Source organism: Plasmopara halstedii (genome assembly GCF_900000015.1).
Source record: "Plasmopara halstedii genome assembly, contig: Scaffold_291, whole genome shotgun sequence".
In the NCBI taxonomy this organism is placed as follows: domain Eukaryota; phylum Oomycota; class Peronosporomycetes; order Peronosporales; family Peronosporaceae; genus Plasmopara; species Plasmopara halstedii.
This window is the reverse complement of record NW_020187212.1, coordinates 300,297-325,721: the sequence shown is the minus strand read 5'-3', so window position 1 is coordinate 325,721 and position 25,425 is coordinate 300,297. Positions and strand designations below refer to the sequence as shown.

Here is a 25,425-nt window from a genome sequence, read left to right as displayed (position 1 = left end):
CAGAAACAATGATAAAGACTATTCATTCACTGCTTACTTTCTAGATTATCAACGTATCAACTAGGCTTTTGACCGCAGTTGATACCTACTCAGTAGCATTGACGTTGTTATCTGGGCTTTCAAAAATTTCACGGTTTGACTCGCCAACGAATACGTGCACAAGGATTGCAACGATAACGATGGCCACAGCGGCAATTATCGCTGCATTTCGTCGTATGATGGATAGTAGCACCGAAAGTTTTCCTGTCTTTACAGGATTTGATGTTCTGTCGCCACCGAGCTTGGCATACAGCTTTCTCTCACGAGCTTGTTGATCACGTTTCTTCTTTTTTAGTTTTACCAGCAGCTGCCGCACTTTACTGTTCTCAGGTTCAATTTCCAATGCCTTACGCAAAAACATGTTCGCTTCTTCAAATTCACTTTGATCTAACGCAATTTGGCTAATACGATACATGGCTTTGATGTTCTTGCCATCCAATTGCAAAACCTCGAGACTGGACTGACGCGCTTCTTTAAACTGTAGCAATTTGTGTTGTACATTCGCTACATTGTTGCCAAGTGCAATCAGCAGCTCCTTGCACTGTGCTGTGTCTTCTTCTGTATGCTCCCACATCTCTAATAATTTTAAAGCACGTTTGTATAATTTCGCCGCTTGGTCGTAATTCTTTTCCTTAAAGTAGCGATTACCACTCTCTTTCTTCTGTGTAGCTTCAATGATGAGCTCTTGTGAACTCATTTCAGACGTCATTCGCTTGCCAACACGACACAATTCAACGAGAAGCTTTATTTCGTCTCCTGGTGCTACGTAAGGCTCTAAACCCACGTCTCCGTAGGCAAAACGAGCATCACAACGCACTTCACACTCTTCACCCACATGCATCATCTTGGCCACGAGCTCAAGAGCTGGCATTACTTCACCGTCTCCAATACGGAATTTTCGTGTCTCATCTATTGCAACCTTTTGACCAGACTTTAGGACCCAAGCTGAGTATTTCACACCTACTTCTTCGCCAAATTCTAGACATCATTCACAATTCCACGTTACGATGAAGACGGTGCTATAATTTAATCGAAAATAAAAGATAATCAGCTGTAATACCTGCTTGAATGCCATCATTGTTGGTTGTTAGCATTCGTCGGAGGATACCGCCGCTACCCAAAATATCCTCGAAATCCTTACGCTCAGACTCGGTGATTAATACCATTCTACGGCTGGGTCATGTAGCTTAAACTCGAATTAAGTGGGACCAAAACATTTAAATTTGTGAAGTACTCAAAACTTAATGTCGAGATTTGTAGTCAATTTTAATCGCAGACAAAGAAGCTGACAGGGTGATCAACAGACAATTGAAGAAAAGACTGATGGCTGCTTTGACACAGAGATAAAGCGATTCTTTATGTTGGCAGATACATTTTATACAAAAAGCGGAGCAACAAAGACCGACGTATGAAGCGGCAGCAAAAAGAATTAACAGGCACAAACTCAACGAAGTACAGGAACTAAATCTATAATGGAGTGAGTATGTTTGTCTGTGATGTGTCGCTTCACTTTTATATGTAAATTTTGAAAAATAAAGCCAGTTTTATGGGATTTGATACGAAATTGTGATATTTCGTATTAGCATTTACCCTAGATATATACAAAAGAGCAAATAACACACCTAGTTGCAGGAGATGCTTTAGGTGCCGTTTCTGGTAGCCAGGACCCAACATCTGTGCGTTTGTAGACACGAACACGTGGATCAAAACTTTATCTGTGCAAAGTGTTAACCTTGTGGCATTTATAGTCAACCCAGGACTGAGTCATGAATGAACTATATTCTCTGCGTGGGATGAACAAAAAATATACGCGAATTGTTCCTCGGGACAAGAAGACCGGATCACGATTTTATGTGTCCTGATGAGATCAGGGATCTGGCGGCGAAATAAACTGGAAGGGATGAGTGCCCATGGGAGGCCGCACGCATTAATGGGCACTTAAAAAGGACGAGAGTATTTCTTGTTTGGCGCTGGCAGGACCGTAAGAGAGGAGATGTGTGCTGCTGTCCCTGTGCCATGGTGTAAAGATTTCGCTCCTTTAGCATACACCAATAATTAGATAAAGCCTCTTAATTACCTTGCGTATTGAATTCTGTTTATTTTTGTTCGAAACCCAGATCTTTGTCAGTCACACAACGGGCTGCTTGACTACTAGTGTTTGGATCAAAACTACTTATAAGTCTTGACTTCTACCTTTTCTAGATATATGTTAATGTAACTTTCAGCACTACTTCGAACTAGTAGTATATAAGCTATTACTCCCTCAAAAATACATGTAATTACCCTTATCACTTATTTAGCGGGACTACCTCATTACATTTCTCATCACTTGTTGTAGTTATGTGACGCCACGTCACAGATTTGTGTACGGTGCACAACGACAACTTGCAAGTTTAAATGGAACTTTCTAGAAAACTAAGTTGCGAGGTGTTCTAGAACAAGCGTAAGTGGTTGGGAGCTAGTTAGAGCTCTGGTAGGTAACCTGCTTTTAGTTCTGCGATGCGAGTTACAAGACATCGTTAAAGGTTATGAGCACAAACGCTTCAAGCCCAACGAGATATTCACCTGACGACAATCACTACATGTGGAAGCTCGGCGTTCGGTCAGGAAGGGGCCTCGAAGCAATGAAGCCAAAAGACGCAGCGCGACGTTGGACGGAGAGGTTATTGGACGCCGAAATGAAGGCGCTGGCTACTGTGGCCCAAATGCTAAGTCCAACCTACCAATCGATAATTCGTGACGCGGATTCTGCGTTTGACGCATGGGAAACGATGTGTGCTTTCTTCGTGAAGCAGTTACTTCAAAGTTGTGTGCAATCGAAGAAAGAGCTGCATGGATTTTCGCTACACACAGGGGAAGGCTTGATAAAGCACATCGTGAAGTTTGATGATATGTGTTCGCGGTTGGCTGCGGTAGGTGTGGTGGTATATGAGGACGAGAAACTGACCGTTTTACTTAGACCTTCACCAGCGGACCATGATGCAATGATTCGTATAATCGAGACGTACAACAGCCACGAAAGGAGAAAGATCAAGCATTCAAAACCACAATGCACGAGCAAGGTATTCGAGGCGGTCGTGGGAGAGGTAACACAGGCCGATGTGGTGGTCGAGGTAGACGTTTGATCGTGGACAGCACCAGAACCAGAATACTAAACCAACATGTTGTGGGTGATGCTTTAACTGCAATGAGTACGGTCACAAGCGTGACGACTGTCCTGAGTTGAGGAATTTGGAGGAGAAGTTTACTGGCCACAATGGTTGGTTCAGCACGAAATGTTACCTGGCTGCTTGACTGCTACATGATGGATGAGAAGATGAACTATATGGAGTATCAAATGTCACTCAGCATCACCGCGGCTAGTGGACAGCAATTGCTAACCAAAGAAAAAAAATCCGTGCTCTTTGCTGTTAAGAATAGTTAAATTATCAAGTTGACAGACGTTCTGTATTGGGCACCAGCTCCAATCGGATCCGAGCTGATGTCCGTTTTCGGCGTTGACGGAACGTGGCATTGTCGTGCAGTTTAAGCGCGATCAAGCGACGCAAGTGACGAATGCAGAAGCGCTAGACGTAATTTATCGAAATGGTAAGTTGTTCGTGTGGCATTTCAACATCTCAAGGAAGAACAAGCCATCCAGGTAGATACCAGTACTGCGGAGATAGAGCGTTATGGCACGCTCGACTGGTCCATTTTTTGCGTCGACAATGCAAGCTGTTGCAAAATAAGTGATGGACCGCTTGAGCTTCAACATGAAGAAGACAACGCGATTGCCTTTTGTGGTGGCTGTGCTCAAATCAAGATGGCCATAAGTCCATTTGCACGAAGTTTCGGCTGTGAAGTCAAGACTAGAAGCCTTCTGAAAGTCATAAAAACTGATGTCATGGGCCCCATGAAGTTCATATCGAATAGTTGAGCCTCGTATGTGCTCACGTTCTTCGCCGACTTCAGTAGATACGTCTACATGTATCTGCCTTCTTCAAATACACAAGGCTTTGATCGCTTTCGCAAGTTCAAGGTACCAAACTGGCGCCTTGAACTCGCAAGTGTGTTCGTAGTGAGAACGTTGGAGAGTACATCAATGCAAAATGCAATCGGGTTTGTGCCATCAACGGCATCGAGCATCAAAAAAGCGCTCCGTATTCTCCGCAACAGAATGGATTGGCGGAGAGATTGGGCCGCACGTTGACCGAAATGGCCCGAGCGATGATATATCGCATGGGCGTGGAGCGACACTGGCGGGGAGAGACCAAATGAGAGCTGCTCATGTGGTGAACCGTATCCAGAACACTGTGCGTCGCGACAAGGCTCCAATAAAAGTTCTCATTGGTACGCAGCACTCACTTGAGCACCTTCAGGTATTTAAATCTTCCGGGTACGTGCATCTTGACAAGAGTAAGAGGACGAAGTGGGACGCGAGGTCACACCGCTGCACTTTTTTGGATTATACTGACGTCTCAAAAGCATACCTAGTTCGAGACCTAGACAACGAAAGACTGAACCGCACGCTGACGCTGAATGAGCGACAAACTGCTCGTTATCACGATATCGTTGCTGTTGATAGTGCTGGTGATAGCCAAACAGAGTACGCGCTCGAAGACGACGACGACGGGTTGAGTGCGCCGACAATGTGCGAGTGCACCCACTGCCACAGATAGAGATCGGTGAAGCGGGAGTTGAGGTTAAAGCTGCCAACGTTTTACTTGAGGTGATCTTCTTCGCGTTGTCGCTGACACCATACGTTCAAGCAAAATCTCGCTGGAAAGTTACAAGAACTGTAATCTGGTCGCCCAACGTCTGGACAAGTACCGCTGTTATCTGTCCCTACTCGCGATACCGAAATCCAGTACACACCAGGCGGATTGATCGCATGGTGCATAGCAATGAATCAAGACCTGGGAGTGGACCTACACCCGGCTATTGACCAACGAAGATGAAGCTGATAACATGCCTTTGCTTTCAAATGAACCTCATGAGAGCTTGCAAGACAACAGTGTGATAAGTGGATCGGACCTCATATGCCCTCGCCTTGTTGAGCACGTGTCCTTAACTTATACAGAAGCGATAGCATCACCTGAATCCAAACCGTGGATAGCTACTCGCAAAGAACTCATTCCACACATTTGCAATCATTCTTGGGATTTGCTCAGGAGCCCGCATAATGCACGAGTTATCGGGTACAAGGGGGAATTGCACACAAATCTTATAAGAACAGCAGCATTGTGCGATACAATGCTTGCTTTATGGCACCTGGCTATTTGCAAAACTTCCTCCGCGGACAACTACTATACGTACCCCGCGGTGGCGAGCACCACTACTATTCTCGTGTTCCTGCGGCGTGCTGCAACAAGCGTCTGAAGATCTGACTATCTGGCACTGGAACCGCGTTTCTTATAAGATGTGTACACGGCCGTACCACAAGGTGTTCGGGCTGACGACGGGTTTGTATGCAAGCTGCGGCGAAGTCTTTATGCCTGAAGCAAGCCGCTGCAGTCTGGTACACGACTATTCAAGCTGCATTTGTTGGAATGGGATTCGTTCAATGCCGTGCAGATCCATTAATATTTGTCCGTCTCCTTGCAAATTGTCTTTGTGCACCGTACATGAATCTGTGACGTGATGTCACAACACAACACCTCACACTCCCCATCAACTTGAACATTGTCGATTTCGCTCTTCTAACATCGCAGCAATAGGCGTGGCGCTGGCAACGCTTTAATAAAGAAGTCGGCCAGTTCCCTCTGTGTGCATGTGCGTAACTTGATGCGTCCTGCTTCGACGTAGTCTCGCACAAAACGAGCTCGTGGTCAATGTGCAGTGCGCGAGGCGTGGTTGTCTAATCAAATCGTGTTGACGCCTTTTGCGCGGAGCCTTGAACCCTATGTCAACCAGCGGGTAGCGTAGGCACATAACCTCCTGCGTGGCCAAAGCAAGTGCCATATACTCAGCGTCAGTAGAAGACAGAGCCATCGTGACCTGCCGCTTGCTCTTGAACGCTACCGGTTCACCTGCCAGCAGCAACAATACTCCAGACTTACAGCACCTCGTGTGCTTGTCACCTTCCCAATTTGCGTCTGCAGAGGCCTTAATACTCAGTCGAGCTCTAGTTCCAGCGCAGAGCGGCACTTCATGTGTAGATGTGCCTTTGAGATAGTTTAGGACTTGCAGTACCGCCCACCAGTGCATTTCACACGGAATTTTCGGGCACTGCGAGTGCTAATATCAAGCGTTAAAAAGATATACACTAGTTGCCTAGAGCATTTTGTGCGCCTGATGCGATTCGTCTGGCGAAAAGTCTTGACCAACCATACGGACACAGCATTTGCCTCAGTTTGCCCGATCGCTTGAGCATTCACTTGTTAAACTGGGTCTGCCTTGACATAAGCTTCTACTTCTGTGAAGTATACTCAAATCATTATCCCGAAAATATATCTAGCATCAGTGTATTTTCAATCATTATCCCGAGAGCATATCTAGCATCGCAAAGTGATCGCACAGTAAACATTGGCACTTAGTGCATCATGAATCGCATCTGCCTCAACATCTGTGGTGCAACCGACGAGCAGATCATCGACATAGAGTATGAGGCTTGTCATCATTGCCGTTGAAATGAAATTTTTGTGAAGATCAAGTTTGCAAGGTTTCCTGATACAAGCGTAGTGGTTGGTAGCTAGTATATATTCTGGTTGCTGATTCATACGATGAAGGCGTTCCTCATGTGATTCCGCGTGGTGCATGGGGAGAGAACTGTTTACATATACACTCACGACGCATCACAGTTGACGTGACGCGCTTCATTCAGAAAGATAACGCTATAAACGCATAGGTGCCGAACTTTTCGCGTCTTGGCCAGATACGCGTGAGGCAATGCACAGCCGGTACTTCAGTACACGGCTGCGTCGATTGGGTATTTGTGCTGGCATAGGGCCAGTGGCGCTTGCTCTTTGTGCGCTTGCTGGAAGAATGTACGCGCTGCCATGACACTCCGCGTCCCACCCAGGGGTAATGGGACTGTGAGGCACAGTCATTTCTTCCAGCGCTTGGATTCAATCAGCGCCGCTTCAATGTGATTCGCCTTGACATTAGTCGATAATCGAGTGCTACGAGAGTTATTGCTCATAGAGCACGTCCCCGCAAGGCGAAGTCGCAGCAGAGAGCCACGTAACCTTGATTCTCGCCGTCATTATTTATTCCTGATATGTACTAATGAACAAGCTAAGTATCAAATTGTATGAATTCCTGGGTGAAGCCGCAAACCCAACCTTTATGCGCGTATTATGGAAACTCTTTAAGTCAAAGCTTTCTGCAGGTCAATTCAGATGGGAGCTCATTATGCTTACAAGTTATAAGGTTCATGCGCAGTGAACGTCGTGACTTTAAAAGAAAAATTGATACTACCAACAGTGCCTATCACATAGCTGCCCACAAGTATGATATTTGCAATCTATGACTATACGAAGACCATAAATTGTCTGAAATAGTAAGAAAAACGATTGTGAGGTATGAAACATAGTCTAAGCCCGTTGATCACCGCAGATTCAGTAGACTCACCGGAGAATCATTCAGGAGTGAAATCGCTTGGTCCTGTCATCACCAAAAAATGTCAACTGGGGAAATCGAACCATCAGGAGAACCAACGGTCATGCTGAGACCAATTTTTGTTTCCTCTTGAAGTGATTTCGTGGTTAAGCTCTACAGGTATGGACATGATGTCTCCAACTCTCTTTGAGTCCGCTTGCAGTTGAGCAGCAACAAGCGTCATAGGATTGAAAGCTACTGCCCCATCCGAGCTAGTTTCTGGGATATTCGCGTTCGTGTGAAAGGCAATCTAGTGGTCGGCAACAGAATCTACGGTCCATCAAAGCTCACCAAATAAATCTTCGGAGCCATAATCGATTTTGTATTTCCCAGCTGATGCTTGCAAGTGTCGCATGATGGGAGTTTGTGTCATTCACTGTAAGCTATGAATTCATGTAGATGGATAGTCCTGTAAGTTTGCGCATCTTCTGCGTACTGAATGAATCAAATTTAATGCTTGCGAATTAAACTTTTTGAGGCCAAAGCAAAACATCAAATTGTGTCTAAAATACAAGTGAAGACGTATCTGTTCCATGACAAAGATGCAAATGGGTACGACATTCAGTTTTGATCAAGATAAGCTCCTCACATCATGGGTGTAGCGAAGTATTTGGCAATAAAACAATAGACATATTGGCTATAAAATACCTAAACTCTCAACAATTTGGGTTTGCGACTCGATTACTGCCCTTTATATAGCTCCCTAGATACAATCCAGAGCATGGGTTCAAAGGCTGGAAGCCCTAAGATGCTCGAAATTGAAGGGTAATTCATTGGCGTTTGGCGTGCTAGTGGATTGCTGGTCCGTACCATGGTTACTTTAAATGCACCGTTTGCTTTGATCATGTCATGATTTGGGGCATAAGCTCAAGTCCATAAACTGAATAAAAAAACTTGAGCATTCAAAATTTTATGTCAAGCCATCATCAACATTTCATACCTTATTGCACTATGTCTAACAATGCAGGCCATTAAAATCACGTGTAAACGAGGCAAGAGGCCCATATTAAACTAAGCATTCTCCGAAACTATAATTTAAGAGACTCTCCTGTATTGAGCGTGTGAATCTAGCCTACATGACAACCGTGTAGCAAAAGATCTAGTATTAAGAAGCCAAAGAAATGCCTTGTCAGCCGAGTGCTAGTTCATTAAACAATGATAGAAGAGACATCGCGTTTGATTATCGGATTTCATAATCTTATCTACGACGTTTCAGATCAAAAGTATGTCAGGATTTATGAGCAACCGTTCAAAAAGGCTCATTACCACCGCTCGAAGGGTCGTTAAAAATGTGGAGCGAAAAAGATATCATTGTTCCATGCAGATCTGGTGCACGTTTAATTTCATTTTTTAATGTTATCACTGATGCCATCAATGCAGTAATCGTAGCCGTGAGCTATGATTTGGAAATCATGGCAAGCGAAACAATTGCTACGCCTAGTGACCCATTCAAGCCTATTTAGTCAGCGTGTACTGTTCTGTTTGAAAGAGTATAGATGAATAACACAAGATGAGAAATTTTTTTTACAAGGCTTTTATTCCGTGAATGCTTTGTGATTTACCTTAAAACGGTCTCAAAAGCGATTGTTATAACACGCTGTCTATGATGGAACGAGATCAGAGCATTTGGTTTTTGCTAGTAAGCGTGAGCCGGTCCCGCAAATTGTATTACAGCAATCAAGTGTTAAATGTATATCAGCGCAGCACTTTTGATACTCCTGCGATTTTTCTCTCGCGCAACTCTCAAGACACTCGCGAACAGTGAGGGAGGCAGCAACACCGACAGTAAGACAAGCAAGGCAGATCTTGAGCTTCATCTTCTCGTCAGCTGGGGTAAATTTGGAAATGCTGGAGATACCTCTGGAAGATTATGCGGTTGATAGTCAGACTAGATTCATACACCAAGCGTCCAGATACAAATTCGAATGATGGGGATATAGAAGAAGCACAACAGCTGCAATCCCCACTCTGGTATACAGATAAAAAGAATCACATCGCGTTCTGGAAACGATGATGAGGCCAACGCTGATACTGCACTATCTTTAGGTACTGATATGTGCAAGACATCCTTCCAGCTCTGATTATTGAGCATTTCATCAGAATGATCCGAAGCGGTTTTTTTAACATTTTTAGTAAATCATTGACTAGAATTTTCTGCAAAATGAAGCCTATACTAGTGCAAATCAAAATAAAAGCATCCATCAAAACTATCAAAAGGCATAGTACCAATACGAGACCACCACTTCATGAGTGAAGGCATTCAAATCCTTAACATTAAAAAGACACTTTTTATACGAAGTTGTTGAGAAAGAGTGACCTTAACATTTTTGGTCATCGTCGTTAGCAACTGGTACTTCTGAACTTGGTTTGATATGTCATGTGCTCCTAAACTATAATATGACACATAGCCCACCAAAACAATTTGCACTCGGAAAACGAAATATATTGTTAAGATGTTTTTCAATTTGAAAAATAAATTGTGACTTTATTTATCAGAATCTACTCGCATTTTGGGCATTTGCTTATAAAACAAATCACATAATTACAGCAGAAAACCGGATAATCTCCGAGCATTTTAGCACGAAGACCGAACACGTAGATGCTGACGGTCCTATTCAGAAGTTGATAAAATACTTTGATTGGAGAAGCCATCACTGTCATAATTATCAAAGTAGTAATAAAACAGCGAGTACCCCATCTGTTAGCACTCTGAAAGATTTAGGAATTGTGGCGCATTTATCTTCCGCATGCAAAGTACACGATTTGATTCACTAGCTATGAGACTGTACAAAGAGGGTGTGCACTTAGCATATGGCAAATTTGGTTGATATTTTATATTCTGAAACATGCTCCTTCATAGTTTTATTGGGAGAGGGAGTGTGTAAGGATGCTGGTTTTTTGGGACAGCGCCTTCTGGACAGATGCCTACAAAGCATCTGAAATGGGTTGTGGCTGACTTCTAGGTTGACGGACCATTCTTCTTCTAAACACTTAGCTAGTAATCAAGCTTGTCGTCGTGTTTATCCACTTAACGTCAAATATTCGACTTGATTTAATTTTCAATGGTCAGATGTATCCGTGGGCTTTAGGCTGAGATTGCGTAATCTTCAAAAGGGGTTTCCAAAGATTTGATTTGAAATTCTTACTGTCGTTCTGATTCTATGTTGCACGTTTTTGTAGATGGTCTACATGTAATGCAAGCACGTAATATGAGGTTATGAATTAAATTGTTACAAACATTGTGAAAACTATCCAGCTAGTTTTCAGCTAATTAAGCAACGCTTCGAGTAATTAAATATCGTGTGGAAGATCATTAATCAAAGCGAATATTTAAATACGAGCAAAAACGAAAACAAGGACGTAAACAAGTTTTGATCAACATAAATCAAGAAAGCGCCAATCCAGAGCATAAGAAAGACAACAAATTGAGATTATATTGGAACTAAAAGGTGAAATGATGCCCGAATCATAGAATTTCTGCAGTGAAATTCGTCACAGTGAGCTTGGCATTCTCAGCGGTAATGATCCTGGTAATAGCCTGTACTTTATGGACGTAATCATTGAATGTGGTATCATATGAGAACGCAGAATCGTTGATAAAAGGATACAGATCATCCGTATAGGCATACATCGCCATTCTTGGCACGTACCATGCCCTTTTGGGCGGAGAGATCCTTCGGTACTTGTCATATTCTCTCCCGCCAATAACCACCGTGCTAGTAGTTTGGGCATTTGATGCAGGAAGATAATCACCATATCCAGCCATCCAGATCACGATTTCGAGTGGATCAAACGCATGATCTACGTCTCCAATGGTCAAGCTGAGACCGACATTTGCAGAAAGCTTGCCCTCGTACGTGTACTCGTGGAATAGTGTTACAGGTATGGACTTGATCTCTCCAACTCTCTTCGATTCCACTTGCAGTTGTGCAGCAGCAAACGTTAAAGGGTCCAAGACTGATGTCCCACCCGAGCTGGTTTCGGGAATCTTCGCATTTGTGTGGAAGGCAATCGTGTGGTCGGTAGCAGAATCCACTGCTGAACAAAGCTCACCAGGAATTTCTCCGGAGCTATGGTAGATTTTGAATTGTCCAGCTTGAAGTGCATTATTATCGTTACGACTTGGACCACATAAATCCGTGGCGTGAGCAATCGTAGCGACAGCGGTGAGCGCAATAGTAGCAGGATAGCAGAACTTCATAATGAGTCGTCGATAGCTTATTTACAAGCTAATTTGCACAATGAAGAAGACACGGAGCAGAACAGAATATCGTTCCTGTCAAAGTTGTTGTTTGATTTTGCCAGGAAGTCGCTTCCTTTGATGCTAGTGGCGCATGATGGGAACTTGATTCCTTCAACGTTTTGACCAGACTTTAGTACCCAAGTTGAGGTTCTTTCACCTAATTTTAGATGCAACATGTGTTAGCAAGCTACGTTGAAGATAGAAAATGTAATTTAATCGGCAATAAAAAATACACAGTTGTGATACTTGCTTGAATGCCACAGAAACTAATTCTGGAATGGAGCATGAAATTTTGACTTTTTACAGCTGTACTATAAATAATACAGCACAATTGTAAGGAAATCTACGTTGTAAAATTATGAATGTTTACATGTACGTACTTTTGAACTCTGAAAAGGAAGCTAGCCCACAGGTTAGAAAATATGACCAGCATATAAAAAACTGTCCGATTAGCATTTATCCTATATGTCAGAACATACATCACACCTAATTACAGTGGAGGCTCTCGGTTCCGCTCCCTGGTAGAAGCGAACAAGCCCAACCTCTGTGCGCTTGTCTGCGCAAAGTGCACGACAAGCCCGTTAAACTTGAAAAGCGTTTGTAGTCAATTTAGGACTAAGCCGTGAATGGACTCCATCATCTTTAAAACCTAAACATATAATGCTCGAGTATCGGTCCTCGGGACGAGTAGACCAGCTAGCAATTTTATGAATCCGACGAGAGTAAAGATTTGGCGGCTAAAAGACCAGAGCGGTTCTCGCCCACTTGGAAGCGCACAACAGACTAGAGAATGCGCGTGTTTTCCACATTCTGGAATTCTTCAAGCGAACTCCGGCGGAGTAACGGAGGATCCTCTATGTCGCTGATGTCAAATGTTAAGGCCTTCGAGGACAGGAAAGAAAGATATTCCCTTTCATTGGATAAGAAAATTTTATTGACCGAAAATTCGTTCCTGGAATGTATAAAACATCTAGCATCCTGATGTGCTTACCGTCTATCCCAGTCAGCTTAACAGTTCCATTACCAAGATTACGCAGTTTCTACCTCCCTGTAATGGTCACATTGATGCCCAGGATCGTATTGTCACAATCAAATAGGTCCTCACGGTATGGTGTCATATTCTATGTCGCACCGTTATCGATCAGCCATCCATCAATCAGATTTTTGCCAACAGCGAATATTGTGTCTTCATCAATGCCATCGCGTCCGCCTGGGCAATTTCGTTTCATGTGATCTACTCGATTACACTTAGAGCACTTTCCCTTAAAGCCACCTTTTTTCTTCCTTGGACGTTCGATACACTGAGCGATGGTTTTTCAGCGCCTTGGCGTCGTTTTCGCAGCCAAGCTTATTTAAATTCCTCTTCCCCCTTGACGACTTGAACGTGCGCCAGCAACGTCTTTCGCGCCAGCGTCATACGCATGTTAAACTTCCAGTGGATGTATTTTTCACTACATAGGAGGAGATCGCTTGGGCGTCATAGCTGTGAGGGTGAAGCGTGCTGGGTAGATTTCGTGGTGCGGTTGGTTTGTCGGTAAAAAACCGATGTTAATATATTTGCTCGCCGCACTTTAAACGGAGTGACTGCCCGTCGTTCTCACAGTCTCCAATCTAGGAGGTTGCACGCGAGAAGTAGACAAGGACGATTGTTTGTTGTGGTCCAAGAGGGTATCACTGGCGGGACCAAAACCTGATCCGTGAATTGCTGTCATTTGTACCACGATCAGTGGAGAGTGTGGCAATATTTTGTACCCAAGCCGGAAGAGTTGATGAAGGACTGTAAGTTGTGAGTATAAGGGCCATGACCTGAAGATAATTCGGATCTCGTGTCACGATACGAGGATACTGCCGAGTCAGCACTACCATTCTGGTGTGATGCAGTAAAATTTCAGGGGTCAGTGAAGAGAAAGGTTATACACTCGTGAACGGAGTAGCGAGGTTGATCCTGTGGGCTATTGTTGCCCCCGACTACCTCCAATTGAAGGTGGTATGGAGCTGGAGGAATTATCCGTCGGAGATATGTGTGATGATGAAAACATGGACCTAGTACGGGTGGTATCGGAAAAAGAGCTAAGATCGTCATCCGTCAAAAAGAATTGCAGGGCACTGAGTGCATGGAGTAAGGCATATGTGCTTACGAACTCTACATTTTTTATCATATGTTGGAAGCATTTACAATATGACGAAGAGAGACCCATTTCGCGTGTAACGCTCGGACTTGATTTACGGGGCCAAATATTGCGACAAACGGCACTCGCTCTTACCAAGAGAGCAGTGTGACTTTCTTACGCTTTCTTTCGTGCAAAACACGGACCAAGTCTGATGATAAATAGCAAATTGTCTACTTGGCGTCGACATTCTGTTTCAGAAAGGTTGACGGCAAAAAGATAATGGTACGTACTTATAAATGCAGCCACGATTCCGGTGCAAATGCCGAATCACGGGGAAGGTGTGATCCAAAACAGCATGATCGTCTGCAATTTGCTTAGTGGCATCAAATTGTTTGATGGATATTAGATAGCGTTAAGTCTATCGTACTAAAGGTGATTTGAGTGGGTTGCTTTGGAAGCTGGCTGATATGCCACATGTATCGTCTAATACACCAGCAGCGTTCAATAGTCTGGCGACACAGTTATCCAAAGCACATTGCGACTAAGCATTAAACTATTCGTTCGTAAATGAGCAGAGCATGGGAAGCAGGATGAGGAGATTTACACTAAGTACTCGCGAGCGGTGCTATAGTGTATGCGGCTAAAATGAATTCTCGCCAATACAGACAAGTGTATCTTTGGCGCCGGAAGAGAGTCATATTTTGTGTTGGTTTATTGGAATGGAAGGCCTGTGGTAGGTCCCGCAAATATATGGGCCGTTGCGGATTGTGCCTCTGCCTAAAAAGAACTTTAGGAGGTGGTTTGGCTTGGTCAACTGTCTCAAAAGTACGGTGAAAACTGTGTCGACATGGCAGCACCCCTCAACAATCTCAAAAAACAGTATAAAATATTGCTGGTTTGGGGCAAAAACTCTGCCTTAAGGATGTGGAAACAATCTATTTGCGCCCTGATCCCAGCTTTTTTTGTTTTTTAGACCGGCTATTTCGCGTCATTTGTGATACTTCAGTCTTTTGCAATAGTCTTTGCAATAGTCTTTGCAATAGTATTTCCTTCACTCCTGGCAAATGCTGATAAGCATAATGTGTGATCGCGTATGAGTCTCGCCAGCATAAATCTGCTAAGAAGAGCTGTTTTGTTTAAGACAAGAAGCAAATTGCGATGAAGTAAGCCCCCGCCATTCTCAGACTATATCTTTTGCGTCTGCGTCGTTTGTGATCAATAGAGGTTTGTCGTCCACGCGAGCCATACCACGGTTCCGCTAGTCGTTCGTTACGAGCCATTCGAGTATGAAGAGTTAGTTGCCGATAGATAAGCGACCTCACCATCCGTTGCAGCTTAGCTACATACAACTACCCCGAAGCAGCGACGCTAATATGAACTGCTGGGAGTGTCAAAAGTCAGCAGAATTTGATAGCAACGATCAGAGGGTGAACCCGGATTTGAACTCATCACAGATTTTGTAGCAGGGCTTCCGTAGCTCTTTCCATTAGAGGAAGCTTGGTTAAGTTCGGTGACCTTCCTTCTATACTTAGTACCAGTACGATCATAGCGGATCGAAACTTACTTATTCCAAGAGTAACTACAACCTCAATCCAAGGCTTATTAACTCTTCTGTTTAAAACGAGAGCTACTTTCTCGGTTTTATTTGCGACAGAGCCGCCTATATATGAATCTATAGGTTCCCCCACCTATATAGTAAAACCTAATACTACTGGCTGTTTCAGCCACGTCCTGACTTCTTGTTTAAGTGTAGCCACACCATTGTGTGGTAAATTCAAAATTTTGTACCCTACATCATTGTGTGATAGCACCATCTTGTGCGACCCACACCCTTCTTACCAGGGCACATGAAAACCCGTTACAGATCCAGCAGCACGCCGAGAATCTCAGAGAGAAAGAGTAACAAAGCTGTCGTAATCAAAGGATCCTATGACAGCGATCACAGCAGGGCCGACCTCTGCCGGTAATATTTGATGAGGAAGAATGGTCCATTCTCACGCGAATATATTTAGTGGTTGACAAGAACACCAGGCTGGCATTTGTACCTAAAGAAATTAATAAATTTCCTCAGTCGTATTCCTCATGCTCGTTTGGGGTTTCAATTTGGCAGGCCAGTGGTCACTTATGACCTGACAAACCCTCGACTTTTATCATTTATTGAGAAAAAGGAGTGTCGCCCATCGTATCGCCTTTCCCACTGGTAGACAGCCTTGCAGTGAATGGTAATCTTGGTAGGCAGTAATCACAGCTATCGCAAAAGAATGAGCAAAACTATAAGTAGTTTGAAGATGAGGTGCTGAATAACCGCCATGACGCCCGTGTTTTGCTATGTACTTTGTAGCGTCACGCATAACACGACGATCGTCTGCTTCGCTGAAGCTGGTCTGTAAAGCCTCAAGAATGGCGATCGGGCATATTTTATTCATCCAGTGCTCAAGCTGAATCTAATAATTATTGGAATTTTTATCATCAACAAGTACTTAATATACGTTCCTCATGGAGAGTACGGTTTTCCCAACACTAGCTACTGTGAGCGCAGGCGGTACTCCTGGGAAGTGATTACCTGTGAGTTAAGAAAGTGCTCGCCAAGCGACGTTTTCGCGTACATTTCTCATGCAGTGTGAGTGGAAAGCTTTCTCGCATTGGCGTGTATTAGCTGCACACAAGCGCGGCGAGCGACAACAGACAATTTAAATAATTACCAGGACATTATGACTTGAACAAGAGTCAGCGTGACTCTTGTGCCTGCAGTAGAGCGCAAAAGGCGCGACACTGTGCTGCAGTCATTGACATGTGACACGATATTTCATTTCGAAATCGCATTTAATTTGATAGCACACTCTACGATCCTGTTGCAGCACTAGTGGTGGGATCTTCGTATAGTGAAATATTGCATCTGAAGAGATAGCTCTCTCTCTTCTTGCACTTCCCCTTCTACAGAAGTCAATAATAGTAGTCTCTTTCATGATATATGATGAACTCGGCTCATCACAATCAATATTGATCTTCTCTTAGCGCCTTTTCTGCCCTACAATACTTTTATATGTCCACATAACTTTTTGGCTGAATGAGAGTCACTATCTGAGGTAACTTAGTGTAACGGGAATTGCCCGTACGTGTACACAGAATTACGGAGGAAGGCTTAGGACAATTGACTCGCTTCACCGCGTGTTGCTCGCATCCAGTGAGCCGTTGACATCCGTAAAGAGGAAAAAAAGTAAATCGATATTTTTATTGCTATTACGCCTTAAACCTTCTTTAAGCTCACAAACCAGTCATGAGACAACAACAATGAGGGGATATACAATTATACAGGGTGTTATACATACGAAAGTATGTGGTCAATACAACATGTGTAGTGGGACCTGGCTCATGACACCATTTTCCACTCAAAATTGGATTATCCAAATTTGTCAAACTGTTCTTCAATTCTACTTCAAATATTTCTTCACGCACTTCGTTACGCTCTGTTAACTCTTTCTCGAGTGTCAGCGCATACGCTTGCTCCACATGGTATCTGCACCAACATCGAACTTGAATAATTTTCCAGGTCCTCATTTGCGCTATCGTAACTTGATCGTCATGATGAATTCCACGCCCGACGTGGTGGTCCCAGCCCAGAGTTTGAAAAATGTTATAACCGAACGGGTGCTCGACTGATGACCCGCATCGCGTAATATTGCGCCATCGGACCGATCCCTCTTGCTGTTGATTGACCACGAATCCCCACGTATGGTCCATACACCCAGCAATACAATCTGGATCCCATCCAGACAATCGTCACTCAATTCTGGGCATGGATTCACACGACTCAATTCGTCGTTTGCAAAGTACGAGAATCGCTGCAGACTTGTTAAAGGTACACAGTATGCGCTTTTGATGTGCGCATGTGACAGTGCAGAATCGGGCTCATTCTGATACCAAGGATGCTCTTGAAGTAAGTTTGGTCATCAGTCGGATTCACGACGTGAGGAGTGTACAGCGACAGACGAAGAAGGGACATCTCAATTGAGCAGAGTCCGTCATCGGACCCGCATCAAGAATCGCGAACGATATCGGAAGAGTCGCGGATAAATACGGGTACGAGATACGAATTATCATATCCCAGCCATTTCATCATGACCTCCATCCGACCGCGGACGATCCTATGCGCCGCCACGTTCTCGACGTGGTAGTATCAATTTTTCTGTCGATCTTGAAGTAGGGAGGCGCCCAGAGAGAGCGTTCCCTCTGCTTCTTCTTCTGTGGCTGGTCCAAAGTCTTCGTTCGCCGCGGTTTTTTTATACGACGGTAGAGAGCTGTTCTCGCTGATGAACCGGCAGCTGATTGAGGTGACCGATCGAGCGTCGTCGACGCAGCAACGCCTGAATGATACCCGATAGGTTGTTTGCGAAGTTTGCGATATCGCATGGCGTCATGGAAACTTGCCTAAAGATGCAATCAATAATCGAATTCATCAATTGAAGCTAGCTTTGCAATTACTTCCATCTGCTGCAGCTGCAGCTGCTTCTGCTGATGACGCGGGCCCTCCTGCCAAACAACCTTGCTCTAATTCGGGCGTCCACGATTACTTTCGTCATTTTTGAAGAAAATGCTGAGGCGATGACGCCAAAGGGTGTCAACCTTTAACCCTCGTACCAAAGCTGTAGCTCCAAAGCCACATTCCTACGCCCCTTCGTTACATCCAAGTTAAGAATCGCGTCGTTGCGATGATAGGGCTTGGAAAGCCCTACGAAGAACGCTGGATGCGTTCTTGGCCAGCTTGGCAGACTGATAATGTAAGCATTCCCATGGCATGGCACTGATCGGAATGGACCGATGAAGCGAGGTATTAGCTCCGAGCTTTCCAGAATTGAGACCGCACCTTTAAGTACTACTTATAAGTAAAAGATAATCCTCCACAACAAAAGACATTATACCTCGACGACCTTGTCTATCCGCGCATTCCTTATGCAAATCTTTTGGGTTGGTCTCGCACACGAGTGATCGATTACATTCACACGACACGACTCATGATGAATGAGTCCAAGACGGCCTTATACTTGCGCTTCACTTCTACATCATTGGTGTGATCAATTTGGCAGACAACGAGTTGCCGATAGCATCCCACAGTTACATCGGGGAACCACCATCGCACAAAGCGGAAATTGCGGGTGTCGCAAGCCATTTATAGAAATGGCGTGAATTCAGTGGGTGAATGAAGCAAATTGTACACATCAAACTCGTATAATGGTTACAACGAACTTCATTCTGCGGAATTTCTCCGCACATATACTGCTCAACACATCACCGATCACGTCCTATATACCCTCCGGGTGTACCGCTGTGAACATATCCACGCGACTACTAAAAATGCGATAATGTATTAAGCCACTCGTGAGTTGAGTATTACGATCGGAGACGATGACATCTAGCAACCCGTGATTGCGTAAAACGTGATTAGTAAACAATGTAGCCTAGCCTTCGGCATCGATAAAATCGATTCACGGAACGATGCGAACCATCTTGCGTCTGTCAACAACGACGAGCGCCCAATTGTGACCACCAGCATTCGTGAGGAAAACAGAGATAAAGTCGAGACCAATTGTCTTCCAACTGTCAGTAATAATAGAAAGACTATCCAGTGGTATTTGCGTGTGCCGTGCGCTCTTGACGCGCTCGCAAACACTGCTTGTCTTTTCAGATCGTGCCCACTTGTACATGTGATGCCACCAAAATTGGGCACTGAGAGACTGGTACATGTTTACACGGCCAAAGCGTTCAACCATCGGCCTATCATACATCTCTTACACCATCTTGTACATCGATCCATCGTTGTGGAAATCACTATTCGTGGCTCGTCGTCATGTGCAACTTCGTAGTGAAGAAGACCACTTTCCACGCATAACGATGCAACCTTGATTTCAAGCGACCAGAAAGCTTGTCAAGACGTTTCATAGCACTCCATGACAGTGCTCTGATGATCAAATCACACTGTTTATCTGCTACATACGGTCGAAGTATCATATTAAAAACATCGCTTTCGATATAGATGATTTGCGATAACTCATAATCAGTATGAAGTGACAATGAATCTGCCAGCATGTTCAGTTTCCCTGGCTTGTACGCAACCGTGAAGTTGTATTTCGCGAAGAATGGCAACCAGCGGGCCATTTGTGACAAGTAAGCCGACTGAATTGCATAGCGCAAGCTTGCCCGATCCGTGTAGACGATAAACGGAGTTGAACCCAAGAGGCGAGCACGAAGCTTCACCAGAGCATATTTCATAGCTCCTTGTCGTCTAAAGGACATTTCTTTTCTGCTGAATTCAGCTGCTGCAATTGACACGATCGTGTCATTCGAAGTTCTTTTGCAATAATTCACTACCAATTGCAAACTCAGAAGCGTCACACACCAAGCTACTGCTTCGTATGCTCTCATTAAGCAAGTAATTGCGCTTAAATCAAGCTGTTCTTGACTTAGGCTAACGCTTCTTCACAAGTGGATGACCACTCCCATGGTACGTCCTTCTTCAGCAAGGTTGATAGTGGGAGTACCGTTTCCACGTAGTAACGCGAGAAGCGATGCAGGTAATTTTGTCAAACAAGCTATTATTTCAAATTCGCTCATTCCGTGGCATTGGCCACTCCATGACTTTTCAGGACTGCATGAACATCGTGTTCACCAGCATGACAACCAAGGACCGGATCTTCGTTTTGCAGCATTTGCTTGCAACGAATGATCATGCATACATTCTAGCAATGCACGAAGGTGCTTTAGGTCATTTCTTCGGCAGATCTGCCATCTTCGACCTTCGAATGAGCAAAAAATTGTCAAAGTATGTTGTGCAAAGCGTCGCAGTGATCGGAACAGATGTATGACCTATCAATTGAACGTTGCTGGGGTATTCGATAGCTCCTGTGGTATCACAAGCCACTCATGTAACACATCGGACGGTGTACTGACGCCTGTCAAAAATACGGCCTCCTTCCTCACAATAATTGATATTTTCTATTGACCAAATCAACCGTGTACAACCGGAATTACGGTGGATGATGACAATCTTGCGCAGAATCAGTTTCTTGCGCGGGAGTTGTCATCGCATTCAATTTGTTATAGACGTGAACGATATCCCATTAATTATTTGGTTTACGCACACAAAACCTCGATACGCTGTTAGGTGACTTGCTCTCCCTCACCAACCCAGCAGATTGATTCTGAGCAGTGAGGTCTTCAACATACTCGCTTTACTCACGCGACAGTGAACACTGTCGAAGCACTGGATGATTTGAGCCAGATTCACGATCAATTTCGTGTCGGACTCCACATTTAGGTAGAAGACCAGAGGGTAGGTTCGTGCTAAGGACGTCATCCTTGTACTCCATAACAAGTGAACAATAAGGATCAGTTGGATTTTCAAAATTGCATATCATCTGCGTTACTCCACATGCTATCGAAATATCTCGAGAGCCGAAATATTCATATATGATGATTAGCATATTTCCACTGAGTCAACCTTCGACTTTAGCAACACCACCTCCGCAATGTCATTACACTTAAGGTTGTGTTGGAAGTGAATTTTTCAAGCTGCACCAGCTCTTCCATCGTCGGTAACCGTGCTAAAAAAATGTTTTTACTGGTAACTTCAAAACCGGTAGTTGCATCCACATTATGTGGACCAGCATATCTGCATGCTTTATTACCATTATGAGGAGTAGTACGCCGGATCAACAAATTCGCGAACTCAACCGCATCCAGAGCGTATCAGTACCGCGATCGACAAATATCGTTCATTCCATCACATGTGTGTGCTCAACCACACAACGGGTTTTGAGCTTCACCTTTGCGGTCAGTTGTATCCACTGACCCACAATCCGACTCAACGACTGTGCTAGTGAGAGTATTGGCGCATTCACACACAGTCTATTCCTTCAATTTGTCAATACACACATGTCGACAGCATTTTTCTGTCTTGAGGGAGCATCTCTCTTTTCACAAACTCTTTTCGTTGGACACTAAGTTATCATTTCTTTTCAAGTGGCCGGTTCCGGGCATCTCTTGATCAATTGCCTAAATGACCACCGTGGCCACTCCATTCGATTTCATGACTTATACCAATGAAGTGTGGCTCATTTCCAGCATCATATGACTGTCGAGCGCTTGAGCGCTTCCTCTGGTGCATAGTGAATGTGGGCTCATTACTGCCAAGAATTTCGCTTACGCCAAAGGAGCTACTTTCAGTCATTTTCGATTATCAATTATTCCACAATTTATATTTCTCAAACCACAGTGTACCAAAAATCAGGTCATACCGTTCGTCCATCTCCGAGACCGTGTATTTCCTTCGAGTATAGGTCTTCGAACGTCAGTTGGAGATCAGCCATAATCTTCTTTGCGGTGACCACCACACCAGTGGCCAACTTTATTGAGACAAAGCCATTGCTTCTATCTAGTGACCCAATCGCACTGAATAATTTTCATCAACGCTTTGCTTCCCCGCGTAGTTATGCGACGCGCCGCGCTCGATCAAGACTCAAAAGAGACGATCTTAACCCTGCACATTCGCTATGACCACGAGAGGATCACATTAACTCGTGTTGTTAAGGAAGAACAACGATCCTCCGACGGCTAAACACTCATAAGTGATTCAACCACCACACTAACAAGAGCTTATATCTTTCCCCAGTAGACCGTCCTACATGCATCTGCTGGTTTCAGTGTTTCTGATACGCCTCGTGGTATTGACACTACGTGACTCGGAACCATTACGAAGCAACCGAATTGAAAGGCTCTCACGTGACCAATCATGACATGTGTGACCGAATTGTTGATATTTTGCTGCCTACGGACATAAATCTTGCTAAGGTCTATTGGTTCTGGATATCCCTGAGCAGCAGTCACTGCTTATATTGGGTTGACCAATTGACCACATGACGGTAGTCCTCGCGAAATACAATCATAATTGCATCTTCCCGAGTCGTCAAACTCTGCATGGCGGAAGACTGTAGCCTTAGAGGGCCTTAAGTGAGTCTCACCATAAACACAGTGACCACCGATCCTCTGGCTGTGATTCGCTTGACATACCGGTACGAGGCTCATGGAGCTTCTGTACGTAGTTGTGCAATGTACTGTTGTCTTGCCGGCAAGACAAAATTCGACCGCGGTCAAAATGGTACATTCGTTGGAAGGAACATCGATTCCATGGCCTTCTCCAACACTTGACATGTGGGGAAGTAGCCAGGGCGATTTACTTTGCCATCGCTCAATCATTCGACGGCCATCCAATGCGACATGTCAAAGGCCACTTGACTACGGTCATCACGAATTTAAGCCATTGTAATAGCGATGTCCATTTTCTCGCTGCCAAAACGCAAGACTTCATCTTTGTTCTTGTAAAATCTTTTTACCTTGATATTAACGGGACGTTTCGTGTGTTCCGACGGTGTTACCATCACTTGTTGAGGAGGTGATGGAGATGACGTCGGTATGTTCTAGATTAAAAGCATAATACTCCTTGCTCATACGCAACAAAATTTGCTTAGCGATAAACTTCACCAAACACTCCCATTGCGAGTATTTTAGAAGCAAACTTCCTTCCTTTTGATCGAAGGATGACCATCGCACATTAAACATCGATCAAACCGTCAATGTTGTCGGCGTTGGAATGACTACTAGGGCTACCAAGTGCAACGGAAATTGTCCGTTCGTGTACAAAAACTTACTGAGGAAGGCTTAGGTCAATTGACAAGCCCCACTGCGCGTTGTTGACGACGTTAATACGAGAAAAATAATGTGACATTTATTATTATCTATAGGCCTTAACCCTTCTTTAAACCGGTAAATGCCTGCATTTCTGAAGCAACAGAATTAAAGGGGGAATCCAACTATACAGGGTTATATTTCAAGTTGAACACACATAAAAATGTGGCACACATAATAGTTGTAATGGGACCTGGCCCATTACACTTAGGGAAACTTCCAGTCTAGAGGTTCACCCCGGTCACTCCATACACATGTGAATTACCTTTTTGCAACAAAATCGTGAGCCTTCACTAGCTCGAACGGTGGAGAATCACGCGGTTGTGCTGATGCAGGAGCAAAGCTATATCTTGACAGTAACTTAATATCCTTGATTACTATTGGATCTGGTCTCTCAACTTGCGTCTTATCGTCGCTTGCCCCCATTAGCCCTGACACAGGGATCACGATACACATTTGCTTTTACTCGTTTCAACCGTAACTGGGATAAGGGACGTTAGCACACAGCTTCTATCAAACTTTTCACTAAAACACATTTTGGAAACCGCGACAAACGGTCACTATTTTTTGTCATTGCTATATGTTGTTTGTGAAGCTGCGGTATTCGCCATTTTCTGTCTCATACCAAAACCGCGGCTTACTGATTCTTCTGTATTCTAACGTTAGCTCAAGACATTCAGCAATATCGTGGTTCATCGATATGAACGACACCGAAGCTATTGTATCATCATTTACGCGTGAAATATGATTATATTTTCCGGCATAAATGCAATCATGATTCGCTAAAGATCCACTGCGGAGCACTCAGCGTCTTCTACATCCAGCCAATCCAAGGCACATGGCGTTTTCTCCGCGCCAAGTCTAAGATGAAATCGTATGCTGCGATCAGGGCTAGATCAAATTTTGTTTCACACCGTCAGAAGTCTCAAACCTTTCAGGAAGGCCCAAATAGCCTTTAGCCTGTTCCAGCTAACCGTGTACGTATCCGGCATCTTCAATATCCCGTGCTCTGTTCACACCTTTTGATCATCGCCCGCGTTCCATAAATTCACGATGACGTTCCGAAGTATCCTTGGCTTCATATAGTCCGTGTCCTGCCTAAACATCAGATCTCTGTTTCTACTCAGTATAGCTGAGGTTTATTGCATCTGACGTGGTCGTAGATCTTGCGCCTCCCATACTCCATCCAATTTTCGCGGCATGGAAGTTAAACTCCGCATATCATATGCCGCGGCTTCGACTGATGTTGGGTGGATGCAGAAGGCCTTAGTGTAATGGAATTACACGAACCCTTGTACATAGTTTCCAGACACCTTGCTCCCGAGAGTCCATGGGAGCGCAACGCACATATTATCACCCGCGTATGCGGCGCGAATCAAATCCGTCACTGACGACGTCACCGTCGTGACATCAGCAAGATGCGTGACAACGCATAATAAGCCAAAGCATTCTACTTTTTTTGCTTATCCCCGAAGGTAGCTCACTAGAATCTCTTTCTCTAAGCTGTCGTGTGAGGATGGATGATTGAATACTGTAAACAGATCTACTTGGATAGAATTGGTATGAGGGGTATTGTTTTTGAATTAACGTCCCCTCAAACGTTTTCCGTCACATTATACAGGATAAACAGATAATCTGCGAAGAAGGAGAGCCACCTGGCTATCCTCTGCAAGAGGTGAAGGAACTGAGTCGCAGTGTGTAGCAACGCATGCACCG

At 44.3% G+C, this 25,425-nt stretch overlaps 6 protein-coding genes across 6 annotated transcripts; 1 reads left to right on the top strand and 5 right to left on the bottom strand.

Moving 5' to 3' along the window:
• Window positions 1-85: 85 nt before the first annotated feature.
• PHALS_05785 (peptidyl-prolyl cis-trans isomerase fkbp8) lies at window positions 86-1,205 on the bottom strand (the record flags this gene model as incomplete). Its single annotated transcript, XM_024723087.1, has 2 exons — window positions 86-1,017; window positions 1,100-1,205. The coding sequence occupies 2 exons, from the start codon at window positions 1,203-1,205 to the stop codon at window positions 86-88; spliced, it is 1,038 nt and encodes a 345-aa protein (XP_024574099.1).
• Window positions 1,206-6,802: 5,597 nt separating this feature from the next.
• Window positions 6,803-7,067, bottom strand: PHALS_05784 (uncharacterized protein; the record flags this gene model as incomplete). The annotated part of the gene is made up of 2 exons (XM_024723086.1): window positions 6,803-6,851; window positions 6,922-7,067. 2 exons carry the CDS (start codon window positions 7,065-7,067, stop codon window positions 6,803-6,805), a joined length of 195 nt encoding a protein of 64 aa, XP_024574098.1.
• Window positions 7,068-8,909: 1,842 nt separating this feature from the next.
• PHALS_15114 (uncharacterized protein) lies at window positions 8,910-9,574 on the top strand. The gene has a single exon (XM_036407340.1). The coding sequence runs from the start codon at window positions 9,306-9,308 to the stop codon at window positions 9,495-9,497; it is 192 nt and encodes a 63-aa protein (XP_036263050.1). The 5' UTR covers window positions 8,910-9,305; the 3' UTR covers window positions 9,498-9,574.
• Window positions 9,575-11,083: 1,509 nt separating this feature from the next.
• PHALS_05783 (Glycoside hydrolase, family 12) lies at window positions 11,084-11,818 on the bottom strand (the record flags this gene model as incomplete). The annotated part of the gene is made up of 1 exon (XM_024723084.1): window positions 11,084-11,818. One exon carries the CDS (start codon window positions 11,816-11,818, stop codon window positions 11,084-11,086), a length of 735 nt encoding a protein of 244 aa, XP_024574096.1.
• A 2-nt stretch (window positions 11,819-11,820) lies between these two features.
• PHALS_15111 (uncharacterized protein) lies at window positions 11,821-12,127 on the bottom strand. The gene has a single exon (XM_024723083.2). The coding sequence runs from the start codon at window positions 12,034-12,036 to the stop codon at window positions 11,836-11,838; it is 201 nt and encodes a 66-aa protein (XP_024574095.1). The 5' UTR covers window positions 12,037-12,127; the 3' UTR covers window positions 11,821-11,835.
• Window positions 12,128-24,600: 12,473 nt separating this feature from the next.
• On the bottom strand, window positions 24,601-24,815 carry PHALS_05782 (uncharacterized protein; the record flags this gene model as incomplete). The annotated part of the gene is made up of 2 exons (XM_024723082.1): window positions 24,601-24,678; window positions 24,729-24,815. The coding sequence occupies 2 exons, from the start codon at window positions 24,813-24,815 to the stop codon at window positions 24,601-24,603; spliced, it is 165 nt and encodes a 54-aa protein (XP_024574094.1).
• Window positions 24,816-25,425: the final 610 nt, after the last annotated feature.

Bases quoted from the DNA above. Each gene is read 5' to 3' on its own strand.
- PHALS_15111 (XM_024723083.2), bottom strand. From the start codon at position 12,036: ATGTTGCATCTAAAATTAGGTGAAAGAACCTCAACTTGGGTACTAAAG.
- PHALS_15114 (XM_036407340.1), top strand. From the start codon at position 9,306: ATGTATATCAGCGCAGCACTTTTGATACTCCTGCGATTTTTCTCTCGC.